General features: G+C 58.3%; 1 protein-coding gene across 1 annotated transcript in view; it reads right to left on the bottom strand.

Annotated features, from left to right (window-relative positions):
* Window positions 1–314: 314 nt before the first annotated feature.
* The window catches only part of LOC111157012 (polycystic kidney disease protein 1-like 1), a 23,833-nt gene continuing 1,014 nt past the window's right edge, over window positions 315–23,133 (bottom strand). Inside the window, exons 3-14 of the mRNA XM_022518214.1 lie at window positions 22,280–22,578; window positions 17,009–17,179; window positions 15,382–15,501; window positions 14,761–14,929; window positions 13,850–14,089; window positions 12,257–12,389; window positions 10,120–10,326; window positions 6,999–7,180; window positions 4,785–5,006; window positions 2,497–2,657; window positions 754–984; window positions 315–358 (exon numbers count right to left, since the gene is read on the bottom strand). Coding sequence (XP_022373922.1) covers window positions 315–358; window positions 754–984; window positions 2,497–2,657; window positions 4,785–5,006; window positions 6,999–7,180; window positions 10,120–10,326; window positions 12,257–12,389; window positions 13,850–14,089; window positions 14,761–14,929; window positions 15,382–15,501; window positions 17,009–17,179; window positions 22,280–22,578 — 2,179 coding nt within the window. The remainder of the gene's footprint in view (window positions 359–753; window positions 985–2,496; window positions 2,658–4,784; window positions 5,007–6,998; window positions 7,181–10,119; window positions 10,327–12,256; window positions 12,390–13,849; window positions 14,090–14,760; window positions 14,930–15,381; window positions 15,502–17,008; window positions 17,180–22,279; window positions 22,579–23,133) is intronic.

The following is a 23,133-nucleotide window of genomic DNA, read 5'->3' as shown; positions in this document are numbered from 1 at the left end:
ACGGAAAGCCACAGACTTCCCCAAAGTCCACACGACCCTCCCGAGGGCACACACGGGCTGCCAGGGTCTGAGTCCTGAGTCCACACCCGGCTCCACGTGTGTCACTACGTCACCGCGACGGTGGAGGCACGTGTCTGCGTGTGTGGCTTTCCAGGATAAGCCAGCCGCTGGGTGCAGGCCGAGGCCGGGACCCCACTCTCCAAACTCCCACTGTCCCTTCAGAGAGCGTCGCGCCCCCTCCTCTCAGAAGGAAGAAGGGGACACAAGCACGTCCTGCTGCAGACGTTACTGTTCTGTCCCCATGGCGTCCTGTCCTAGCAGCTGACCTGAGGCCAGGGGTCCTGGGGCAGGGTGGCACCTGCCGGACCACAGCCCAAGGAAAGCACAGTGTCAATGGTGACAGCGGGGAGGGACAATGAGGGACAGGCAGAGTCTGCGCCACAACTTTGCTCCCTGACAACGACCTCCTTTCTCGACTTTGGAGGCCCAGAAACCATTTCTGGGCAGCCTGAAAACCAGCGATACCGTGAAGGGCCTGGTGCTAGGAAGGACAAGGGACGAGGGAGGCTGTGTGCACAGACAGCTGTCAGAGCCTGGACAGGTTTGCGGGTGTGAGGAAGGCCCTGAGACCCTATGAGCATCCCACAAGCTGCGCAGATGTGACGGGACAGGGGCACTTACCAGAGGGGGTGGGGGATGGGCCTTGGGGGGACGACCTCCGAGGGGGGCTGGGTCCTGGGGAACGCCGGTCACCTGCAGCAGGAACCCAGTGCCCGCTGACTGTGGGCCCCGAGGAGGGTTTCCTGGTGGCTGAGAGGACCGGTGGGGCCTGGGTCTGTGGTGACAGCTCCCGAGAAGACAGTGTGCCCATTGCATGGGGCTCCAGCTGGCTCGGCTCCATGGATGGTGGACTGGGCTCTGGCAGCTTTGAAATGGCCCCCAGGCCAGCAGCGCCCAGCAGCCCCACTGTTCTGCAAGAGGGGACTTGAACAAACATGGAGCCGGGTGAGACGTTCAGACCAGAAAAACTATGTGGTTGAAAACAGTCTATGGGGGCATCTGGGGGGCCCAGTTAGTTGGTTGAGCGTCTGACTGTTAGTTTTGGTTCAGGTCATGGTCCTGAGGTCCTGGGATTGAGCCCCACACTGGGCTCTGTGCTCAGCGGGGAGTCTGCTTCTCCCTCTCCCTATGCCCCCCACCTGCTTGTGCCTCCCATAAATAAAATCTTTTAAAATAATAATAATAATAAATACAAAGGTCTACAGATTCCATTGGCATGCCATTTTAACAAACGTGACCCATCTCTGAGAAGGACACGTCCCAGAAAATACCGGGGAGCATGGTTTTCACCTGGAGGCAGGCAGACCACCCCCGGGGAAGCAGGGGGGCGGCGGGCACCGTAGCTCCCCCGGGATCTGCTCGCCACGGACTCCCGCTGCACCAGCACGCCTGGCACGTTTATTCACGTCTACTCTAGACACTGTGTGGGTGTGTGGAGCCTCTGACCCGCGCTCACTTGTCCGCGTCGCATGAAACAACTCTAAAGAACGCTGGTATAATTACGAGAAAGGATGAACGACAAAGAGAAAACCTCTACGGATGTGACATGAGGACGTCTCGCTAGAGTGAGCTTGTCCTCGCTGCTGTCACAGAGACGGGTTCTGTGACAAGGAAGGGAGACACATGGCCTTCGGACAGTCACTGGCTTGGCTCCAAGTTTAACCACGGGGGGGGGGGGTGCGGTTTGCCCCGGTTCCTCCCATGCGTTCCCCACTGGCTTTGCTTCTGGAAAACCCAGTTACGTTGGGAATGTGAGAACAGCTCCCCTGCAGAAAAGGGACAACGGCCCCCATGTGTTCCTGCCCCCCTCTCTGGGAGGTCCGCTGCACTCAGAGCCCGTGTATGGAACCTTCGTGCGGCCCCGCAGGACGGGTGCAGAGTAAGTGTGGGCCTCTGAGGCTTCGGCACAAGCTGCTGCCCCGGGAGCCAGCCACACCCAGCTCAGAAACACAAGCTCCTCTGTCCGCCATTCCCAGCCGTCCCTCTCGTCACAGAGGCCACGGGTGAGAACCCCTACCCCTCCTGGCTTGCACCCAGGCCGTGTCCCATCCCGGAGCTGGCACGTTCTCACAGGCAATCTCACGTCACCTGGCCACTGCCCTGCGCAGCGCTGGGACCCACCCTTCCCACCAAAGAGAACCACCTCCCGGAGAAGGGCCTGAAGTCGCAGGTCTCAGAGCCGGGGCGAGGACTGGCCCCAAGGACAGCAGGAGCTGCGAGGGACGGAGGCAAGTTCTGGGTCGTGTGCAGGTGCTGAGCCGCAGTGTTGGGGCATCTCCGTCTCCGTGAGCATAAAGGAGAGGGGCTGGGGAGCTCGGTGTGATGGGCACAGCCAGGGACACTGGTCTGGACGCCGCGGAGCCTGCGTATTCTCAGCAATCCTCGAACACCGAGTCCTCGCCTGGGTTAACAAAATGAAGGCAGCCATGACCTTACCTTCCATTCGGGTCCTTTCGGTCGCGTTGACCAGGAAGAGGTCCCAGGAATAAGACAGGTGGGGCCCTTCACCACACGCGTCACACTCGGCTCGAAGAGAAAGCTCCTCGTTCCAGTTAACAAACACGTCCTTAAAGCTGACCCAGGAGATGTGGACGAACCTGTGCCGTGTGAACCCGGTTGGGGATTTTAGGGAGAACACCGGACAGTCCGGCGGCCTCGCTCGTTTGTGCTAAGTGCAGGTTGGTGTAAGGGCCGGCACGCCTGAGCACTGCGGGGCGGCCGAGCCTGCACCCAGCTCCCCCCTGCACCACCTCATGACACGGGCCAGGTCCCAGGACGCACACGCACCAAGCGCAGAGAGGGTGTGCGAGTCCTCCAGGTCACACAGAGCTCAGGGCAGAGCCCGGATGGCATCCTGGCCCTACGGCCCCCTGAGCCTCACCCCACGGCCCCCCAACCCCAGCCTCACCTGCACTGTCCACAGAAGGGAGGCCCCCCCCGAGTGCTCACCTCACCTCGGGGCTCCCTCTGACCAACCTAAGCCTCACCTGGACATTCCCCAATGGCCAGGTATGTTCTTCATGTCCCGTGGCTTCACCGCCCCCTGTGGTCTGGTCCCACCCCACGTGAGGAACCCCGCTGGCTCCCTCAGTTCCGTGGCCCCACAGCCAGGCTCTCTCACTGACTAGCACATGCAGTCCCTTAGGGCTTTACGTGGTACCCTGGGATGGCCACCAAGGCCTGATTCACAGGACCTTCTCCTGAGAGACTCGGCAGCCATCAGCAGGTCGCGGTGGGTGAGCCCCCAGGGCGCGTGGGGGGCCAGCATCTCCCATGTGAAGGCGGCATGCCCGCACACGTCTCACACTGTGGCCTCTACACGTGGCTCCCAGCGCAGGACCCTGGGGTGGGGGGAGCCCAGCACGCGAGGCCACGCAGTTTCCTCGAGAGGCCTCGGCCGGCGGGTCCCTGTGTGTGTGCGTCTCTGTGTGTGAGCACGTCTTCCTGCGGGGGGTGTGTGCGCCTGGTGGGTGGGGACGGGGTGGGCTCGGGACAGAAGAGGCCCATCCGGCCCCTGCCCCCGGTCGTGGTGCGCAGGCCCGGATTGTGCCTGACAACATTGACCAATGACCGCCCCACACCTTTGCACGATGAATGAGTATTTTTAAGTAAAATCTTTATCTTGTGAGCAGCAGAATTATATAGTATGTTGTGTTTTTAGAATAAAAGCTTATTCTAATTAATACTAATTAATTGAGATTAATTAACCTAATTCATATCTAAAAATCTATTAACTATAATTATCTAAATTACGACCCAAGGTTTGTAGTCCTGTACTGACGTTCCTTCACTTTCTTCTTTAAATATTTTTTTTACAGTAAGTTGCACACCCAACATGGGGCTTGACCGCATGGCCCTGAGATGAGAAGCCACGCTATATCGACTGAGCCAGCCTGGAACCTTGATTCCTGCACTTTTATGTCGGGAGCTTTCAGAAAGCACAGGAGACCTGGGTCTTGGCTGGACGTGGAGAGGCACCCACGCTTGTCTGCTGAGACGCATTTTTCATGGCCTCAACCCTGAACCCCAGGGCGGGGGCGGTCTCCACCAGAGTCCTCTATCTGACCTCAGTGCCACAGCTCACGTCCTCTCCTTTATGTCGGTCCTGGCCAGCCACAGCTAATTTTCTTCTTCCTCCGGGAAGCCTGCCAGAACCCACTCTTTCTGCACACTTTTAACCCCGAGCTGTTTTTACACAATAAGGCAATGGTAACTGCCCAGACCACTTGCAGGGTCCGTGTACAGGAGCAGCCCTGTGCGTCCCAGTCCTTCAGGCGTCCCGCTTGTCCCCCTGGGGGCATGTGGAACAGGTGCGGCTCACGCCAGCTTGCGTCCAGTGCTGGGCTCAGCGAGGCCCTCACTCAGGTGCTGGCCTGGCCTCCCTGTTGCAGGTCTGCTTTGTGGCTGGAGCACGACCTTGCTCCCTGCGCTGCCCCCACATCACCACTGGCCCGGCCGCACGATGCCTGGAAGGTGCTGCGCAGAGGCCTTGAGATGCTTAACCTCTGTCTAGTCTCAGCCCCAAGCCCGACAACAGACCCTGTCTTGGGACGGCTGCTGGGACAGGCTCCGCCCCTGTGCCACTGGAGCGCGGGCTCCGCCGCCCTCACTGGCCAGCCCCATTCCTCCTCAGCAGGCTCCGGTGGCTCCCACACCTGCTGGGCAGGGCACGGAAGGGCCCGGCCCTTGGACCCGGCCTGCAGGGAGCGAGGGGCAGGCGGTACCTGAGCGCCGAGTCGGGGCGAGGGGACAGGAACACCTGCGCCTCTGAAGAATTCCGGCCGGCGCTGGACACCGTCAGCGTCACGACAAACTGATCATAGCTGTCGCTGAGAGAGTCTGCAGGGAAGGCAAGGGAGGGAGCCCCGGCATCCAGGCTGCGTGGCGAGGAGGCGGCGAAGCAGGAGTGCCCGGGGCTGCTGGCCACGGTGCATTTCCAGTGATAGCTGCGGGAGAAGGCAGCTGCTGAATGCACCTGCCCCAGCAGTCAGGGGACCACCCCGGCCACTAACGGGGCTTTCCTGGCCCAGGGGAGCAGGCAGGCCGGGCAGGCAGACTCTCTGATGGAGGCGGGGTGGGAGGTTCCGATGCTGGAGCAGGGCCACCAAGGTCAGGGGCCAGGCCCCACCCCACCTGGCTTACGGGCTCAGGGCCCTGCTCTGGCCCCATGCATGCCACCTCCCACCTCCACTGGTATCTCTGCAGCCTCCAAGAAGCACGCAGACTCTGACCCTGGGAAGGCCAAGGCTTCGGGGCCTGCCCGTCCCGGAGCGCAGGTGGACAGGCTAGGAGATGAGCGCCAGATGTTTCCCTATATAGTCCTCTGCCTTGTGACAGTCGCCACTTTGCTCAACAATCAGGAAGCCAGCCCCACCCCGGCCAGGAGCGGGTCCTCTGGGGGACACATGGAGGTAAGCAGCCCCACCGGGAGGTGTGGGAGGAGGAGGTGTGGGCTTCCCACACAGCACCCCGAAGTCCACACTGCTGCTCACCCCTCCAAGTTCACTTCCGTATCTGGACTGTGAGTGACCTGGACCCAAGCACCAGTTCTAAGCCTCCCTGTTTCCAGAGCCTGTAGGAACTTGGTCGGCGCTGGTCTAGCTCAGGCCCCTCGGGGACCAACCCTCCTCCTGGGCTGGGCGGAAATAGTCCCCCTCCCTGGGAGCGGACTCTGCCCGTCTCCACAGACACATGCTGAGCTCCTGCCGTGGGCACCACGCAGGGCTCTCAGCGAGGGTCCACAAGGAACAAGGCCCCGCTCTGTCTCCCGCGGCCGGGGCACGGGGGCACAATGCCAGTGTGTGTGTGTCCAGAACACGTGCGTGTGACCTGTGAGTCCAGCAGGCCGCCTCTCACCTCCACCAGCAGCCACGCTCGGGCCGCAGCAGCTGTCTGCTCTCTCTATTCAGAAATACCCCCGGACGACCCACTCTGTGCCGGGCACAGGGACATGCCAAGGCATGGCCCTGCCCGCCAGGGCGAACATGCCAGCAGGGACGGAGCGCTGATGAGGACTGCGGGATGTCATGGGGAGAGGGGGCTCTGGAAGAAGACACTGAGGAGTCAGCACGGGACAGTCATCACCGCGGGGTCATCGGAAGCCTCCCCGGGCACGTGACGTCCGAGCGCAGTCGCAAGGGGGCGGGGCGGTGACGGGGCTCTCACAGACTCTGTCCACCAGCTCGGTGAAGACTGGCCTGAACGCTGGGAAGGACCTTCCGCCCGCAGAGACGGGAAGGCTGCATGGGGACCAGGCCGGAGACGGCGGGACACCCAGCCTGGAGGCCAAGAACAGTGTGGACGCAGGATGCTTGCTGGAGGTGACTGTCACATGGATCCGGTCCCATCAGGAAATCAGGTGAGGCCACTGGGGAGGGCATGTGGATGGGGAGGGAACCAAGGCCTGAGCCGGGGACCTCCAGCAGCACGGGATGAGGGGCACGCGGAGGTCAAGTCCCCCCTTCATCAGAGCAAGAACATCAGTCACAGAGTAACGTGTTTGCCAAGGACTGAGGGGTCCCACTACGATGTGGAGACCTAACACCCCGTGTGACGGGGTGACGACGGGGGCCTTGGGAGGGGATTAGGTCGTGGAGATGGAGCCTCCGGGAAGGGACAAATGGCACTTCTAGGGCGGAGCCCCCGGCACCCCCTCCCCGCCCCCCCCGTGAGGACGCCGCGAGAAGAACCAGCTAGGAACCAGGAGGCAGGTCGTCCCAGACACCAAACGGCTGGCCCTCCATCCGCCTGCCGGCCTCCAGTAGACAGAAAGCCGCGTCCGCTGCCCATGAGCTCCGCAGGCTGCACGCACTGACACACGGCACCTCACTTCTCAAATACCGACGTCCAGCGCTACTCCCGTCTGAGTGACAGCCGTCCTCCGTCTCCCATATGTTCGGCTCCCGGGGGAGACGTGAGTCGGGCTCCCGGGTGCTCACCTGAGGACGGCCCCCGGGTGGTCTGGGTCGTAGGACTGGGAGCCCGTGAGGACGACGGGGAACGAGGGGGCTCTGGAGAGGAACAGGTGCGTGCCCTCGGAGATGACGCTGACGGGGGCCCGGGCTCGCACCTCCACCACCACGCTGTAGCTGCTGTGCACCACGCTGCCTTCCACCCGGACCTGGAACGCGGCGACAAGGGGGCGTCACCCAGGGGCCTGGGCAGGAGGCGTGCTGGAGCCAGATGCCCTCTGACGCTGCAAGGAGACTGGGGCACCCGGTGGGCTCCGTCGGTGGAGTGTGCGACTCTTGATCTCGAGGTCGTGAGTTTGAGCCCCACCTTGGGTGTAGCGATGACTTCGAAGTAAATAAATGAGTTCAAAAACAAGATAACGCTGGAAGGAAACTGTGAGTGTAAGCGTGCCGCCAGCTCCAACAGCGCCTCCCGGCACCGCACCGACACGCTCCATTATTCTGAACCCCAACCAGTCACCTGTGTCAGAGAAACCACCTACTGTGTGCCAGAGCAGCCAAGGTGGCTGGAGCAGGGGCGGACAGGGACATGTACTCACGTCTGGGGGCACACAGAGCTGCGTGACCCCAGGTACACCTATGAAGACATGGTCCCTGTCATCAGCACACAGGCCAGCCGTCAAGCCTGCTCCACCGACAGGAAGCTTGCCCGAGGTCTCAGCTGGCATTAGCCGGCCTCTGTCAGCTACATTTCTGGGGCATCTGGCTGGTTCAGGCAGCGGAGCAGCTGACTCTTGATTTCGGCTGAGGTCATGATCTCAGGATGGTGAGATCGAGCCCCGTTGGGCTGCACACGGCAGGGCGTCTGCTTCAGACTCTCCCTCTGCCCCTCCCCCTGCTCCCACTCTCTCTCAAATAAAATCTTAAAAAAAAAAACTACATTTCTAGCCCTCGTGCAACAGGCTTGAAGCAACGTAAATGAACTGTAAGACCACTATTCCGCAACTCGGGAATACTGGAACATTTTGTAAATCCGCCATTCAAAGGGCTCTTTGAGAATTTGACACAATCTGGAACAACAGCGTCACACTTGCTGCTCTTTTCGTGGGTCTGGGCCCAGTTCTTTGTGGCCTCCTTCAGAAAGGCACCCGAGGTTCCCTGCTGGTGGCTCTCCTGAGTGGGGCCCCGATGGCCATCTACCGACTGTGTGATCCCACTCCCACCTCCACCTCCACCGCTGGAGGAACCATCAGGAATGTCCAAAGACGGGGACGTGCGGGGGGGGCTGCTGGTCAGGATGGCAGTGACAGCAGGAGGTCTGCACATCGGAGAGTATGACCCCCGGAGGCAACGTGAGGACAAGCTCAGACATCAGCAGAAGCACCTCAACAGGGCAGGTCCCGTGACCCGGAGGAAGACGTGTCCGAGCCACTCGTGGGCGATGACAGGCTCGCGAGCAAGCGTGCCAACACGGAGCCGCCGCACCTGGTGGCTTGGATCGCAGCCTCCACTCTTTCCACACGGGCAGGACAAGTGCCGCAACCCCACTGTCCAGAGCCTGGAGGAAAGGAGCTCTCGGCACCGGACGCACAGGCGACCGGCACGTGGTCTCACCGATCGTGTCCATGCCCACATTCACACCCCTTACCCAGCTGCACGCACTTGCTCAGAACCAGTGGGTAGAAGGGAAACCCCATGGGCTGTCCCGTCCCTTTCTCTTTTTGCCAGGTCACATGGCACTAGCGACCTTACACAGTATGAACTGGACCCCGCAGGAATGGCCATTTCTAACAAAACCAACAACAGCATCTGGGGTCTGCCAAGTGTGGGGCCGGACCAGACACGTGGCCTCTCGGCAAGGCCGGCTAGACGCCCGTCTCAGACGCACTCCGCCGCCCCATTCGTGCCCAGCTGGGACGCTGGCCGTTAGGCTGGTAGCACAGTCCAGTGGCCCTCACAGGGTCTGCTCTGGCCCTGCCAGTCCAGCTGACATCTGCCGTTCCAGGAGTCACCCCCAGGTTCCTCAGCGACAAGGAGAGCCCAGGGGCAGTCACGGAGACAGGACACCTACTCGCCGCTGCCCAAGCAACATCGGATACAAAGATGTTAAGCCGTGTTAAACCAAAAAACAACACAGACCATTATGGGAACAGTGTTGTTTGTTCGTTTGTTTGTTTTTTTAAACTATAACTAATAACACTTTTCCACTATTTTAAAATTTAAGGAAAAGTAGTGACACAGATCCTTATGATGCTTAATACAGATGGACCAAAGCTCGCCTCCTTGTCTGGCTCCCTCCCCTGCCCCAGCCCCAAAACACAAGGGCTACGTGCCCTCCCTCCTCCCTCACTGCTCCCAGCCTCCGCCCCGAGACCCAGCACAGTCCCCCCACTCCCCCCCATCCACCTGCCCACCCCCTCCAACATTGCCATCACGGCCCGCTGAGCCCTGAGGCCCGATCCGTCCATCTCTGCCTTCCCCTGGTCTTCAGAAGAACCTCCTACTCACGTGTTCAGCCCCGTGTCCCCCCACCCACCCCCACAAACCCTGCATGCTCCTAGGGGACCGTCCCAGCCTCTGCCATTCTGGAACCCTCTCCCGACCTGGCGCGGGGCAGGGCTGGCTCACAGCCACCCCTCCCCCAGGAGGTGATGAGCTCCCCGGGAACTCTGAGACAGCAGGAAAACTCAGGGCCAGTCTCTGCCTGCGATCAGACTCTGCTCCAAGAAGCCAACTCTTCTAGAAAGGACCACGACATATTTTCACCATTTTGCAGCCAAAATACACCAAGTGCCAGCAGCAGCCCGGTCCGCAGGGTGTCCTCCTGGCCTCCGCGGTCTGACTAACGTGCCCTCCCGTTCCCGGCGGGACGCTCTGTGACGACACTGACTCTCTGACTTTTCGGGACTACCTCAGCGACACCGTCAAAGCACATGCTCAGGAGGCTTTTGCTAAAAGAATGAGATTTTCACGATGACTTTCCTGCGTTTGGACACGCAATTTGCTCTCTGAGAGGAGCTAAGCTTTTCTAGGGAGCCCAGCCCCACCTGTTGTGATGACCCTCATTATCTCGGGTAGAGCAGGTTGGAGGGACGGGGCTGAGCTCCTGCTCCGGGGCTGGTGGGACAAATGTCTTCTGGCAACCTACCCTGGCAAGAGCAGTGTAGTTGCCGGGCGCCAGGAAGTAGCTGGGGACAGTGACCGTCTGCCTGTGCGTGCTGACGGTGGGGGGCAGGGCCACCGGCCACCCCTGGGAGTTCCAGAAGGTCCAGGTGTAGGAAAGGCCTTGGGAGATGTCACAGAGGATCGCAGACTCGAACGTCACGGCCAGGGTCACAGGCTGAGACCGCCACACCTGCGGGTTAGAGAGAAAGAGGTCTCGAAACGTCCATTATGCTTGATGCCACAGAGAAGCATCTGGTGGCTCCGCGTGTTAAGTGCCTGACTCTTGATTTCCGCTTGGGTCACGATCGCAGGGCTGTGAGATCGAGCCCCACATCAGGCTCCACTCTCTGCGGGGAGCCTGCTTGGGATTCTCTCTCCCTCCCTCTGCCCCTCCCCTGCTCATGTTCTCTCTTTAAAATAAATATATCTTTTTAAAAAACCATTTTATTTATTTTTTTTCAAGATTGTATTTATTTATTTGACATAGAGAGACACAGCGAGAGAGGGAACAAGCACAAAAGCTTCCTTGCAGGACAGTTTAATGAAAATCTCCCACAACAAAGGGAAAAGGGTAAACGTCTAGAAGGAGTTGGGAAATGGGATTTTGAAACCGGTATTCCTTAACACTAGAAGTGGACCTTCGGCCTTCCTTAAGCGTTGTCCAGGGACACAGTGGGCTCTCTTGCTGGGTTCCAAATGACTCCCCCCTTCCCTTACACTTTCAGAAAATGTGTACAAGAAAAAAAATTATAAAGGAAAAATGGACTCATCAGTGTTGGTTCCTTTGTTTCAAGAATGAAAAATACTTGAGTCCTTCTCTTTAGAACAGAACCCCGGGTCACATCACCAGTAACAGTCTGGACCACATGCCGCGGATGACGCCCCTGGACCTTGTCTAACCAGGGACAGGCCACATCCGGTGCCTCAACCTGAGAGCAGAGTCACGATTTAAACGCAGTCAGTCTCCCCTGGTTGCTGGCCATCCCCGTCTCCATGGTAGGGTCCCCCTGACGTTCTGTCCATCCCCCCGACCCGGAAAGCCCACTGTCCGTGCACACACACAGGTGTGTGCTGGCCTAATGGGGGCTCGGGTCCTGCCTGTGAGGGGCCGTCACCATCCTGCAGGAGCCATGTGGCAGGAACCATCCAGGCCCTGCCCTGGGGGCTCTTCTGTGGGTCTCCCGATCCCCGCCACCTCATCCCCGGTGGGAGGTACCTGACCCTGGACCCTGGTCGGAGGCCCAGCGTGCAGTCTGGAAATGCGGCCAAGTCACGGCTGGACTTCCGTGTGCCACAGAGTCACGGCTGGACTTCCGTGTGCCACAGAATCACGGCTGGACTTCCGTGTGCCACAGACACTGCCGCTCTGACATGGGAAATCCGCTCTAACCCGGAGGCCTCAGAGGAACAAAAGAAGTAAAACGCCACCGTCCTTCTCCTAACCCACAGTGGGTGCTCCCTCCTGGGAAATTCACTCTAACCCGGAGGCCTCAGAGGAACAAAAGAAGTAAAACGCCACCCTCCTTCTCCTAACCCACAGTGGGTGCTCCCTCCTTCTCCTAACCCACAGTGGGTGCTCCCTCCTTCTCCTAACCCAGTGGGTGCTCCCTCCTTCTCCTAATGCACAGTGCAAGCTTGGGAAGGGACCAATCATGTCTTTGGCTGTTGACTTCACAGGAATCCAAACATTCCTTTCTCCTGAAAATGCTTGAGTGCTTGGCACAAGCTATTTCTTTTTTTAAAAGAAAATTCATTTATTTGAAAGACAGAGAGCATGAGAGACAGAGCACAAGCAGGGGAGCGGCAGGCAGAGAGAGAAGCAGGCTCCCGCTGAGCAGAGAGTGCAATGCGGGACTCGATCGCAGGACCCCGGGACCATGACCTGAGCAGGAAGCAGAGGGCTAACGACGGAGCCACCCAGGCCAGCCTGCACAAGCAATTTCTAAACAGCCCCTCAAAGTAGGCCGAACCAAACACCCACTGGTGTTCGATCAAGGCCAGTAAGGCCCCTTCAAGGCCAGGACGAGGCCCCCAACCTTGCCAGGGCCCTCAGAAGCCCCAAGAGGTGCCCCCCCTGGTGTCTGTTCCCCAAAATCCCGCTGTTCCCAAGCCCAGCCTACCTGCACCTTCCCGGGACCCATGTTCCGCACGGGGGGTGGCTGGCAGGGCTCCCGCACGATGAACAGTTGCTTTCGCAGGGAGGCGGCGCTGACGTCATTGAAGGCAAGGGCCTGGACAGTGAACTCTCCTTCCCTGCAAGGGCCACAGCACACAGGAATGCGAACACCCAGCCCGTCAGGCATCTGCCTCTCCTGCCCCCTTCCTAACAGCCTCCACCGTGTCACTGTGGGACCCGACGGCCAGACAGCCCACCCGTGAGCACAGAGGGCATCCACCCATGAGGCTGGTCCACAGGGGCCTCTGTTGCCTAGTTAACACACCGGCTACCCGCCCAGTGCAGGGCGAGCCGGATGCCCAGCTCCCAGACTGATGTCACCTGCTGACGGAGAAACAGTCGTTCCATGGGGACAGATCCCGGTGGCCATAGTCTGGCCCATCTGTGCCCCACGGGGTGACCCTCCATATGATGATGGGCACCCCGGCCCCTTATCCGGAAAGTGGGCATGATCTTCCCTCTCTGCTCCCTGAGTCAAGGGACCAGAGTGCCACCTGCTGTCATGGTGTGTCCCTAAGGAGAGTGGGTCCTGCTGACCCCAGTGTAGGCTGTGGGGTCCCCCTCAGGGTCCAGGTGGTTGGGGACCCCTGGGACACTCCAGAGATGAGGCAGGGGTGCAGAGCGGCGCGTGTCCATCCCAGAGCCACAGAGCATGTCCCCAGGTCTGGGGCCCAGGTGTGCCCCTGGGGAAGCCTGCCAGGGCGCCCCCACTCAACTCCTTCCTCCCGTGAACACCCATCTCCCATGGAGAAGGCACACAGGGAGAGCTCGCGTCGGGCCGTGCGGGCATGTCCTTGTGGGTGGCCAGGCCACAGGAGCTCTCGAGGAAGTCCTGCACTCAGGGAGGTTGGCCGTCTTTCCCTGCTGCTGCCGGCCACACAGGCCTCGCTTCTGGGCCCTTCTGCACCCATCACTACTTCATTACGGCAGCGTGAATGGTGCCACACCATCCGGAGGCCCAGCTCCGCCCAGAGGTCTGCACGGCCTCGGTAACCCAGGGTAGGACTCGCCCCCCGCTAAGGAGCACGGCCGGGAGGCTCAGGCTCAGACCTGGCCGGCCTGCCCTTCACCACTCCCCTAACCTCCACGGTGGAAAGCCTACGGTTTGTCTTGGTGGCTTCCCGTGGACATGCCCGCCTCCCCCAGGCAGGCCCAGAGGTGCTTGGATCTCCATAATGCTTCCTTCCAGGTAAACAGCAGGTGCTCAGTAAATGCTGAATGACAGGACACAGCCCAAGCTCTTCAGCCCACAGTGAGCCCCTGGCCGTCCTTCAGAGCACCTTCTACTTCTATCCGCACCCCCACCCCTCGTCCCACGGCTCTGTCCCTGCATCCTGGTGCTCACAGGGACTGCTTTCCTGCCTGCCGTCCCCAGGCCCTGGACCGTGAGCTCCTGGACAGCAGGTTTATCTGACTCTCCTCGGTGTCTGCCAACTGCACGCACTGCCAGGTTGGCCGCGGAGGACGAGGGGCTCACGCCTCACAAAGACCCTTCCAGCCGCCACCACAGAGCTGTGCCTGTGACCGAGCCGCTCACCTGCTGTAGGTGTGACTGGCTGAACTGTCCCCCGGGCCCACGGTGCCGTCCCCAAAGTCCCACAGGAAAGTGACGTCGGTGCCAAAGTTGAGCCTGAATTCAAACGTCACACTGGTGTTCAGCAGAGCTGAGGAGGGGGACGCGAGCCGATTGGCAACAATTCTCCTCTGCGTCCTGATGCGGCGGGGCTCCGAGGCCACGCTGCCCAGCCCGCTGGTGGCCCGCACCGTCACGTTGTACCTGCGGGGGGACCGCCGAGGGGGCAGGAAGGGCAGGTGGGGGACAAGAGCGGGTCAGAGGTAGAGAGCAGCTCCGAGAAAGGTGGGGGAGGGGTGCCTGGGTGGCCCAGTGGGTTAAGCCTCTGCCTTCCGCTCGGGTCATGATCTCAGGGTCCTGGGATCGAGCCCCGCATCGGGCTCTCTGCTCAGCAGGGAGCCTGCTTCCCTTCCTCTCTCTCTGCCTGCCTCTCTCCTACTTGTGATCTCTGTCAAATAAATAAATAAAATCTTAAAAAAAAAAAAAGAAAGGTTGGGGGAGGGGGCACTTTCATCTGCAGGCACCCCCCAGCCCCCACGGTTCCCCGCTCACTGGGAGAGGTAGTGGGACAGTGGGACCACCCCTCGTCTTCGTGTCAGTCATGTGCAGAGCGGCAGGAGCAGCTCTGGGACCGGGGCTTGGACAGGGACTGACTTAGGGGGAGAAGGTGGGATCTGAACCCGGAACCGCTGGTTCCAAAGCCGCACGCCCACCCCTAGCTCAGGCAGAAGGGACTTCGTCATCCTTTAGCCTTCCCCGTGTGCCCCTCCTGTCCGCAGCGGCGTCCGAAATCATTGCAGCGACATCGGGGGAGTCTGCGGACGAGCTAAGGCCGAGCTTCCCGCAGCTGCCTGTCGTGACGCCCGCGGACTCACCACTGGGGGACACCGAGTCTTTTCTTAATGCTTCTGGACGTTGTCCTCACGGCTGGACCTTCTCCAAATGACCACATGAACTCCAGGGGGGTCGTTTCCTCGGTAACAGCCAGAAAAGTGATGTGGGCGTCGGTGGCAAACATGGTTCCGTGTGTGTAGACAGAGATGGCTGTGAGAGTGGGGGAGGGAGAGAAGCGTCGGCGCAGAGGGCGGGGACCGTGCAGGGACGCCAGCGTCCTCGCACCCTCACCTCCCACACAGGGCGCCGGGAGGGACGGTCCCCATCCCACATGGAGGGCTGCAGTGGGAACCCGCTGGGCGACTCTGGCCCCAGATCAAAGGCCACCGAAGCCATAGCTCATAAAGTGAAAGTGACCACCCCTGCGAACTCTCCCCAAAGAGCACGGGACGGGGCCGAGGGCAGGCGGAGGCTTCTACATCGCGACTCACCCCACAGCTTCAGGCCGAAGCCTTAATGCATGTGGTTTCTAGAAAGCACTAGAACGAACCGCAGGGGAGCACAGAGCTGGCTCGAGGGCAAACGTAACTCTCATCAGAGTTCATCAGAGCACCAGGCGACCTCAGGGGCCCTAACCGGCCAGACTCGGAGGGAGGACGTACGCTGCATGTGATACCGGACGGTCACGCGGTCCCACGCCTGGCCACCCCCTGCTCGGATCTGAGATGTGAAGGTCACGTTGCTCGAGGGGCTGGCTGGAAATCGATGCAAGACAACGGAGCCTGCACAGACGACAAAACACAATGAGCACGTGTGAGGGCCGGAAGGGCCATGCCTCCGTCTCACGCGGTGGATGACCAGTATTTCCATCGTTCACGCTCTGCCTCCGAGTTCTGGTGAGGTTCAAGTTCTGACGAGTGAGCCTGGAAGTCGGACAGGCCTGTGGGCCATGGGCCTTGTCCGGAACGTCTCTCACAACATTGTTCGGTGTTTCCTGCTCCTGAGAGCAGCTGTGCTCGGGGTGGGCATGTTCATCCCGTTGCTGGACAGCCTTGTCTTGAAGGATCTCCCCGACGGGCACACTAAGGGCTGTCTTACTGCACAAGGCTCTCAACGGGGCCCCGGGTGAGCCTCGGGCTGGTGACCCCTCGGATACGCAATGCAAAGTACCTCACGTATAGGACAGGTGCACATGTGCGTGTGTGTGTGCATGTGTGTGCGTGTGTGCATGGGTGTACGCGGAGGACAGGCACCACACGCCCCGCTGGGTCCCAGAGGACTGGCGTATCTGGGGCGGCTCAGAACAGCCCATGTGTCTGCATGAGGAAAGGAGGGGTCTTTCCCTTAAAGCACTGCTACCCAGTGTCGTTTTTCCCTGCATAGGGAGAAAATGCTCATTTGTAACAACGGTCACGCGGAGTGCTGTCCCGTTCACCCGAGCTTTAGAATTTCCGAGAAATCGACCCCATGACTGACAGAGACGCCCTCCCACGGCAGCAGCTGCGGCTCTGCAGGTGGGAACGCGGCACTGGCCACAGAACGAAACGCACGCGCGGATCTGCGTGGGACACGTCGTGCCACGCGCACCTGTGCCGGGCCCTCCGATTCCAGCTCCTCACACAGGATCACCGGGGACAGGCTGACCAACCCCCACCTGCCTGGTCTAATTTCTTGGGTGGAGAGGCTCCCACGAGGCCAACCACATGGAAGCCATACAGTCAGTGTGGGGAACCAGGTACAAAGACCTCCACGTGAGCGGGCACCTCAGGACACGTGCCCCACTGGCTTCCCCTCCTCCCCACTTCTGGGAAACATAACCCATCGCCCCAGCCACTCAGGCCGAGCACTCTGCGGCTGTCTTCAACGGGCACCCATGTCTGCCCACAACTCTTCCCTCCACGTGCTGCTGACACGTGGCTGATGCCCCGCTCCCGCCCCGCTGGCCCCAAGCCAGGTTCCTCGTCTACGACACTGAGCGGATGGGGGGCCCCTCGCTGGTGACCGGGGGCTGATGGGAGCGGAGCACGAGCAGAGGGCCTGACCCCTGTGAGCGCTCATCCATCCCCGGCTCCTGTGTTTCCGACACCAACCTCAATGCCTTTCCTAGACTGTCAACCCCGAGACCAGGACCCGGGGACTTCATCTGCACATGCCCCTCGGAGCACAGCGCCGTGCCAACGAGGCGGGGGAGAGGATGAATGGGTGTCTGTGTGGACAGTCGGCTGGACCCGGATGGTACCACGCCAGTTCAGGTGGGTCTGGGCACTCGACTCCGCGTCTGTCTCTTACCTTCCTGACCCACGCCGGGGCCGGCAAAGATGAGAAGCTCGTCCTTGTGGATGCTGCTGGAATTCATGAACACGGACACGGTCGCAGGGCCGACCTCCACAAAGTAAGGCCCCAGCTCCTTTTCAGTTCCACAGAACTCGTAGATAAATGCCCGGAGCACGTGGACTCCTCCTGGGAAGAGAAGAGGCCACGTGATAGTTACAAAGAGCACGTGCAACCCTGAACGTCCGTGCAAGGGCGATGAGGGGTGCGTCCTCTGGGGACGGACCCAGCACGGGTGGCCTTCTCTTGCCGGAGGAGCCACCTCATAGGCAGGGGAACCGTGCGGGGCACGTCACATGCAATAGGGCTTGGCATGTGCTTTCATGCTCGGTGCCATGAATGTCTTAGTCGTTTGTTAACCAAGGATGCTGCCCTGGGCCCCGAGAATGACACACTGGAACGTATCCATGAGAAAGCAAACAGACAACGTCACTCTGGGGTGAGGCAAGAGAAGGCAGGAGCTGTGACAATCACAGACACACACGCACACACACGCACACACACGTGCACACACCGGCCTTCTAGGAAGTGAGGGGTGGGGTGGACCCGGCCGGCGGGAGGGAAACAGACCAGAGAGCACGACAGGAGGGACCTGGAGGCAAATCGAGAAGGATAAGCAAGATGAAAGGAGCAGGAAGGATTCGAGAAGCAAAGGGACTTAGCACATGCGTGGCCAGACTGCCATAAAGAAAGCTGAAATTCCAGCACAGAAATGACTTAAAGACATAATTAAAAAAAAAAAACAAAAAAAACAACTCTTTCCTGGGGATGCCTGGGTGGCTCAAAGCATCTGCCTTCGGCTCAGATCATGATCCCAGGTTCCTGGGATCAAGTTCCTCATGGGGCTCCCTGCTCAGCAGAGAATCTGTTTCTCCCTCTCTCTCTGCCACTTCCCCCACTCATGTCCTTTTTCTCAAATAAATAAAAATCTTTTAAAAAAATCCTTCCCGAAACAAAGGAAACGAAGCATACCAACAGCCTGGAAAGGCACAGCGCACAGCAGACAGAGTTGATGTGGGACAGCCGGCGCTGAGACGCGTTCCCGCGCAGGGACCTCACATATAAACAATGACTTTGAGCCAGACAAAGCCATCAAGTCATCTCCAAGGAGGAAAAAGGAAGCTGACGGTAGAGCCCCACAGCTCGGAAGTGTGGACGGTCACGCGGACGGCTCCCCACGGCACCGAGGACGAGGACCCAGCCCCTGCACTTCTGAGTCTGCGTCTGTGGCCGGAGAACCTGCACTTGATCCTGACATCAGATACGGATGATGTCAGTCCAGGGACCCCACTCGGGCCAGACAAGAGCAGAGAAACCCCTCCGTTCCTCAAGAAAAGAACGTGTGACCAGGATGGAAGAGCCAGCAAGTTGTCATTCACATGTAACAAGTCTGAGTACGGAAGAAGTGGGACCAGTATTCCATGAGTCTTCCTGACACGCCTATTCCAAATGACGCGTCTGATCCAGGCCGCTGTCCCAACATACGGAGGTCTCTCAACACTCAATGAGCAAGCAAGTAGATTAGAAACCGGACGGGGGTGCTCCAGACAGAGGCACAGCACCCAAGGAGTTGGCGAGACAGGGACCAGCACGTGACAAGATGCTCCACATCCCACGTCAACGCCAAGTACACGGGAACCACATCCCTCAGGGACAGCCCTGATCGCCCCCGACGACACCCACCATTGGCCAACACGTGGGGCCCAGAAGCGCTCGCTCACCGCTTGTGGGGATGTGGGACTGCCCATGTGGGGTGCCTGGCCGACTCCGTCAGAGGAGTGGGTGACTCCAGATGTCAGGGTTGCGAGTCCCAGCCCCATGCCGGACATAGAAATGACTTAAATAAATAAATACATAAACTTAAAAAATATGGTGCAGCTGCTTTGAGGGACAGTTGGATGGCTTCTTTAAAACTAGATACACCCTTACTCTAGGATCCAGCAATCAAGAGAGCGTGGGACAGACTGGTGCTGGGATATATGCTGAGACAGAGTGGGGCTGAGGGGGAGGACCCCCCGAATCCTGCCTCAGGCCTGGTCCCCCTCCTCCTCCTCCTCATACGCTCTCACACCCACATATAACACTCGCACACATGCACATGCGTTCCTGGCAGGGGTGTGATCAGGAGGACCAGACAGAGGGTGAGCGCAGGTGCTCAGGACACGAAGAGGTCGGGAGCCAACACACCCACTCTGATGAGGGACATGGGGCTATGATGCCTGACAACCTGCCAGCTGTCATCGTTTCATTTCTAACATTGACCACGTTTTAAGCCACAAAGACAACTTGGCATGTTTTTTAAACAAATTGGGAGAACATATCTGCTCAGGATGATGGGCTGGAACTTTGAATTAATACTGAAGCCAGAACACAAGAAAGGCCTTGCGACAGGTGGTGATTTTACTTAAATAATAAATAATAATGTAAGCATCCAACTCAAAATGGAAACCTAGAACAAAAGCATTGTTTAAAAGCAGGAAGAAGGCAGTAAAGATAAAAGCAGAAATTGATAGAAGAGGAAATGTAGTCAATTTCCAAATTCTAAGACTGGTTCCTTTTTTAAAAAAAAAGATTTATTTATTAATTTGAGAGAGAAAAAGAGCACGAGTGGGGTAGGGCAGAGGGAGAGGGAGAAGCAGACTCCCTGCTGAGTAGGGAGCTCGATGTGGTTGACCCCAGAACCCTGAGATCATGACCTGAGCCAAAGGCAGGCACTTAACCGACTGAGCCACCCAGGCACCCCTGAGTGTCTGACTTAATTTCAGCTCAGGTCATGGTTTCAGGGCCCTGGGGTAGAGCCCCACGTTGGGCTCCACATACCACATGGTGTCTGATTCAGGTTCTCCCTCTCCCTTTGCCCTTCCCTGCTCTTGGGCTCCCTTTCTTTCTCTGTGTCTAAATAAAACCTTTTTTAAAAATTAAAAATTTTAAAAATTTAAAAATCCTTGATAGGAACCTTCTTACACAGTTGGTAGGAATGCAGACTGGTGCGACCACTCTGGAAAACAGTATGGCGATCCCTCCAAAAGTTAAAAATAGAGCTACCCTACGACCCAGCAATTACACTAGGAGGCATTTACCCAAAGGATACAAAATTACAGATTTAAGGGACACATGCAGCCTGATGCTTACAGCAGCAATGTCACCCACAGCCAAACCATGGAAGCAGCCCAAGTGTCCATCAAATGACGCACGGATTAAGAAGATGTGGTATGTGTATACGCACATATATACAATGGAATATTACTCAGCCATCAAAAAGAATGAACTCTTGGCATTTGCGGTGAGGTAGATAGAGCTAGAAAGTATTACGCTGAGCAAAATAAGTCCATCAGAAAAAGACAAGCACCATGTGATTTCACTCGTATGTGGAACTTAAGAAACAAAACAAAAAGCAAAGGGGCAGAAAGAGACAAAGCAAAAAACAGACTCTTCGCTGCAGGGAACACGCTGCTGGTCACCAGAGGAGAGGTGGGTCGGGGGGAAGCAGGTGACGGGGATGATGGAGCGCACCTGCCGTGATGGAGGGCAATGTCGACTCTGTGTTGCACACCTGAGACTAACACAGCACTGTATGCGACCTAACTGGGGTTTAAAATAAAAAAAAAAAGTCCTGAAAAAGGAGGAAAGATGAGAAGCTCCTCAACACTCAGGAAGTTCTACCGGCCCCAAATCTGGTACCAAGCTTAACGGGTGACACCAAAAGCATCTCGAAACAAAGATGCCATGTCCTCTGTCCTCAACCACCTTGTTCTGGAAGCAGCAGCCACGCTGAGTGAGTGAGACGAGGACAGGACAGGTGTCAGCTTGGAGGAACGGGGAGGGCGTGTCCCCATCTGTAAATACTGTTCACATGACCAGCCAACACTAAGGAGTGAGCTTCACAGTAACTACACACACTGTGGTCATTCAGAGCGACGGAGGGTACAGAATTCATAGTGAACACAAGCAACTCTTTTACGTCCCAATAACAACCCACTGGAAGAGAAAATGAAAGAAAAGATCTCACACACCCCAGCACAGAAAATAAAATCTCTCCCGAGTATCGTGCACTTTCCCTGCGAAGATACTTTTTTAAATGCTCCTAAAGACACAAGGAAGACTTGGGCAGAGAAAGGTATTTTCACGAGGGGGGAGCTTCTTGAACATAAACAGTCTGCGGAAATCAATTCATGAATTTAACACTATGTGGACAAAAAGGCCAATAAGATGTTTTCATGCGAGTCACTGGGAGTAAAAGTCTACGTGGGAAAATGGACAAGTGAAGATAACCAGAGTAATTTTAGAAAAGACGAGTAACGGAGGGGAGCTCAGCTGCATGGACAGCAGAACCCAACCCACAAGCAGGGGTGAGGAGGGTGGGCTGGGGGCAGAGACTGGTGCTCTCTGGATTCCCAGGGGCAGAGCCAGCAGCACCTGGGGGTGGCCATTCAGATAAAAAGAAAGCAGAGCCGGCCCCCTCAGACTCGTGGCCGGAATGCACAGTCCAATGTACTAAATATTCAACTGCGCGGACATCTCAGAGACGAGCACTGTGCCCTAGGGGTGAACCCATGGCTCCCAGCTCCCTATAAGGTAGAGGTTGGAACTTTGAGAACGTACCATACTCAAAAAATAATAATAATAAATAAACAGAAAGCAAATGGTGACATGGTGCGGGTGAGCAGGACAAGGTCGGAATTCTGCCCCCCGCCCCCACCCCCCAACACCAGCTCTGGGGCTCGGTCCTTTTCTACGCAGACTGGTTCCAGTGCCAAGATGTCTGGAGAAAGACAGCTTTTGTGACTTTGCCTAAATGCAAAGTGTTTGACATCTTAGTGCAAAAGATTAAGTGTGCAATGTTGTGTGTGAGTGTGTGCGCGTGTGTGTGAGTGTGTGAAGGACTGAAGGACCGTATCCGCAGTCCGCACCAAAGCTCAGAGTTTTCCCTGTGGAGGGGGGTCACGTGGCTCACTAGGTATGTTACCACAGGACAAACCCCTGCCCTTCTGGCGTCCCTGTGCTCCTCCAAATGGAGGACAGGGCGATGGTGGGACTCGATGAGGAAACGGTATATGGGGGAGGCACAGTGCGAGCATCTGAGCCTTTGTTATCAGAACACGGCAGGCACGGGTGGAGTGGGGGGAAGTGGGGTCTCCTTTCGGTCCTGGTGTGGCCAGAGCTACCTCTGGGGTCTCGCTGGACCTGCACTCCCTGCCTGGGTTCAGATCCTGACACCGAGTACCCTACCTTTTCCAAATTGGTGGTAGGCGGTGACCGCCATTCCCCCGGACACATTGCAGACCGTCACTTGAACCCCAGAGCCATCTCCGAAATCCACTGCCAGATGCAGAGCTGCTTGGGAAGCCACCTGGACCCCGAACCCCAGACTGGGCAGCGCCTGAACGTCCGTGTCTGGGAAGCCACAGACAGCGGGGTCCACCGCGTCAGCAGGAACTTGCACGGAGACGGCTCCAGGGTGACACTGAGCAGGGGGACAGAGCTGCTTGGGACGAGGCCAGCATGCTGAGCCATTATGGCCAAGGGAGCTGTGGGGAGAGAGAAGGACAGCTTAGAGAACACAGTGGTCTGAGCAGAAGGGACGGAGACCGAGTGGAATCTGATGGCAGGGCTGACTTTCCCAGTTCCCAAAGTGGGGTCCCAGGACCAGTGGCACCAGCATCACCAGGCCCTGGTGAGACATGCCAGGTACATGGAGTCAGAAGCTGGGATGGGAGGGGACACGGGGACACTGAGGGCAGCTACAATCTGAGAGCTCCTCTCTGGCGGCGTTAATCCCAGCCGCGATGCAAATCCTCTCCCTTGGCACTGAAGTAAGGGCCGTACAGGCCATGCTCCCCAAAGGTCACGACCTCTGATGTTTCTGTGAAAACACCCAACACGGGCTGGGTGCCAGCCTTTCCGCCCGCGGCCCATCGTGCTGTGAGCGCGCTGCGTGTGCACTGGGAATGCGCAATCATTCACAGCTCCAGTCCGGATGGGCGAGGCCCGGTCCGAATTACAGAGTCCACCCAGTAACGTAGGCTCTCGTGGGAAAACAGTGGCCGGCTGCGTGGCCCAGGGTGCTGGGGCTGCAAGCACTG

The sequence above is a fragment of the Enhydra lutris genome, unplaced genomic scaffold (genome assembly GCF_002288905.1).
Source record: "Enhydra lutris kenyoni isolate GAN:26980312 unplaced genomic scaffold, ASM228890v2 scaffoldscaffold51, whole genome shotgun sequence".
Classification (NCBI taxonomy): Eukaryota; Metazoa; Chordata; class Mammalia; order Carnivora; family Mustelidae; genus Enhydra; species Enhydra lutris.
This window is presented reverse-complemented; position numbering and strand designations above follow the sequence as displayed.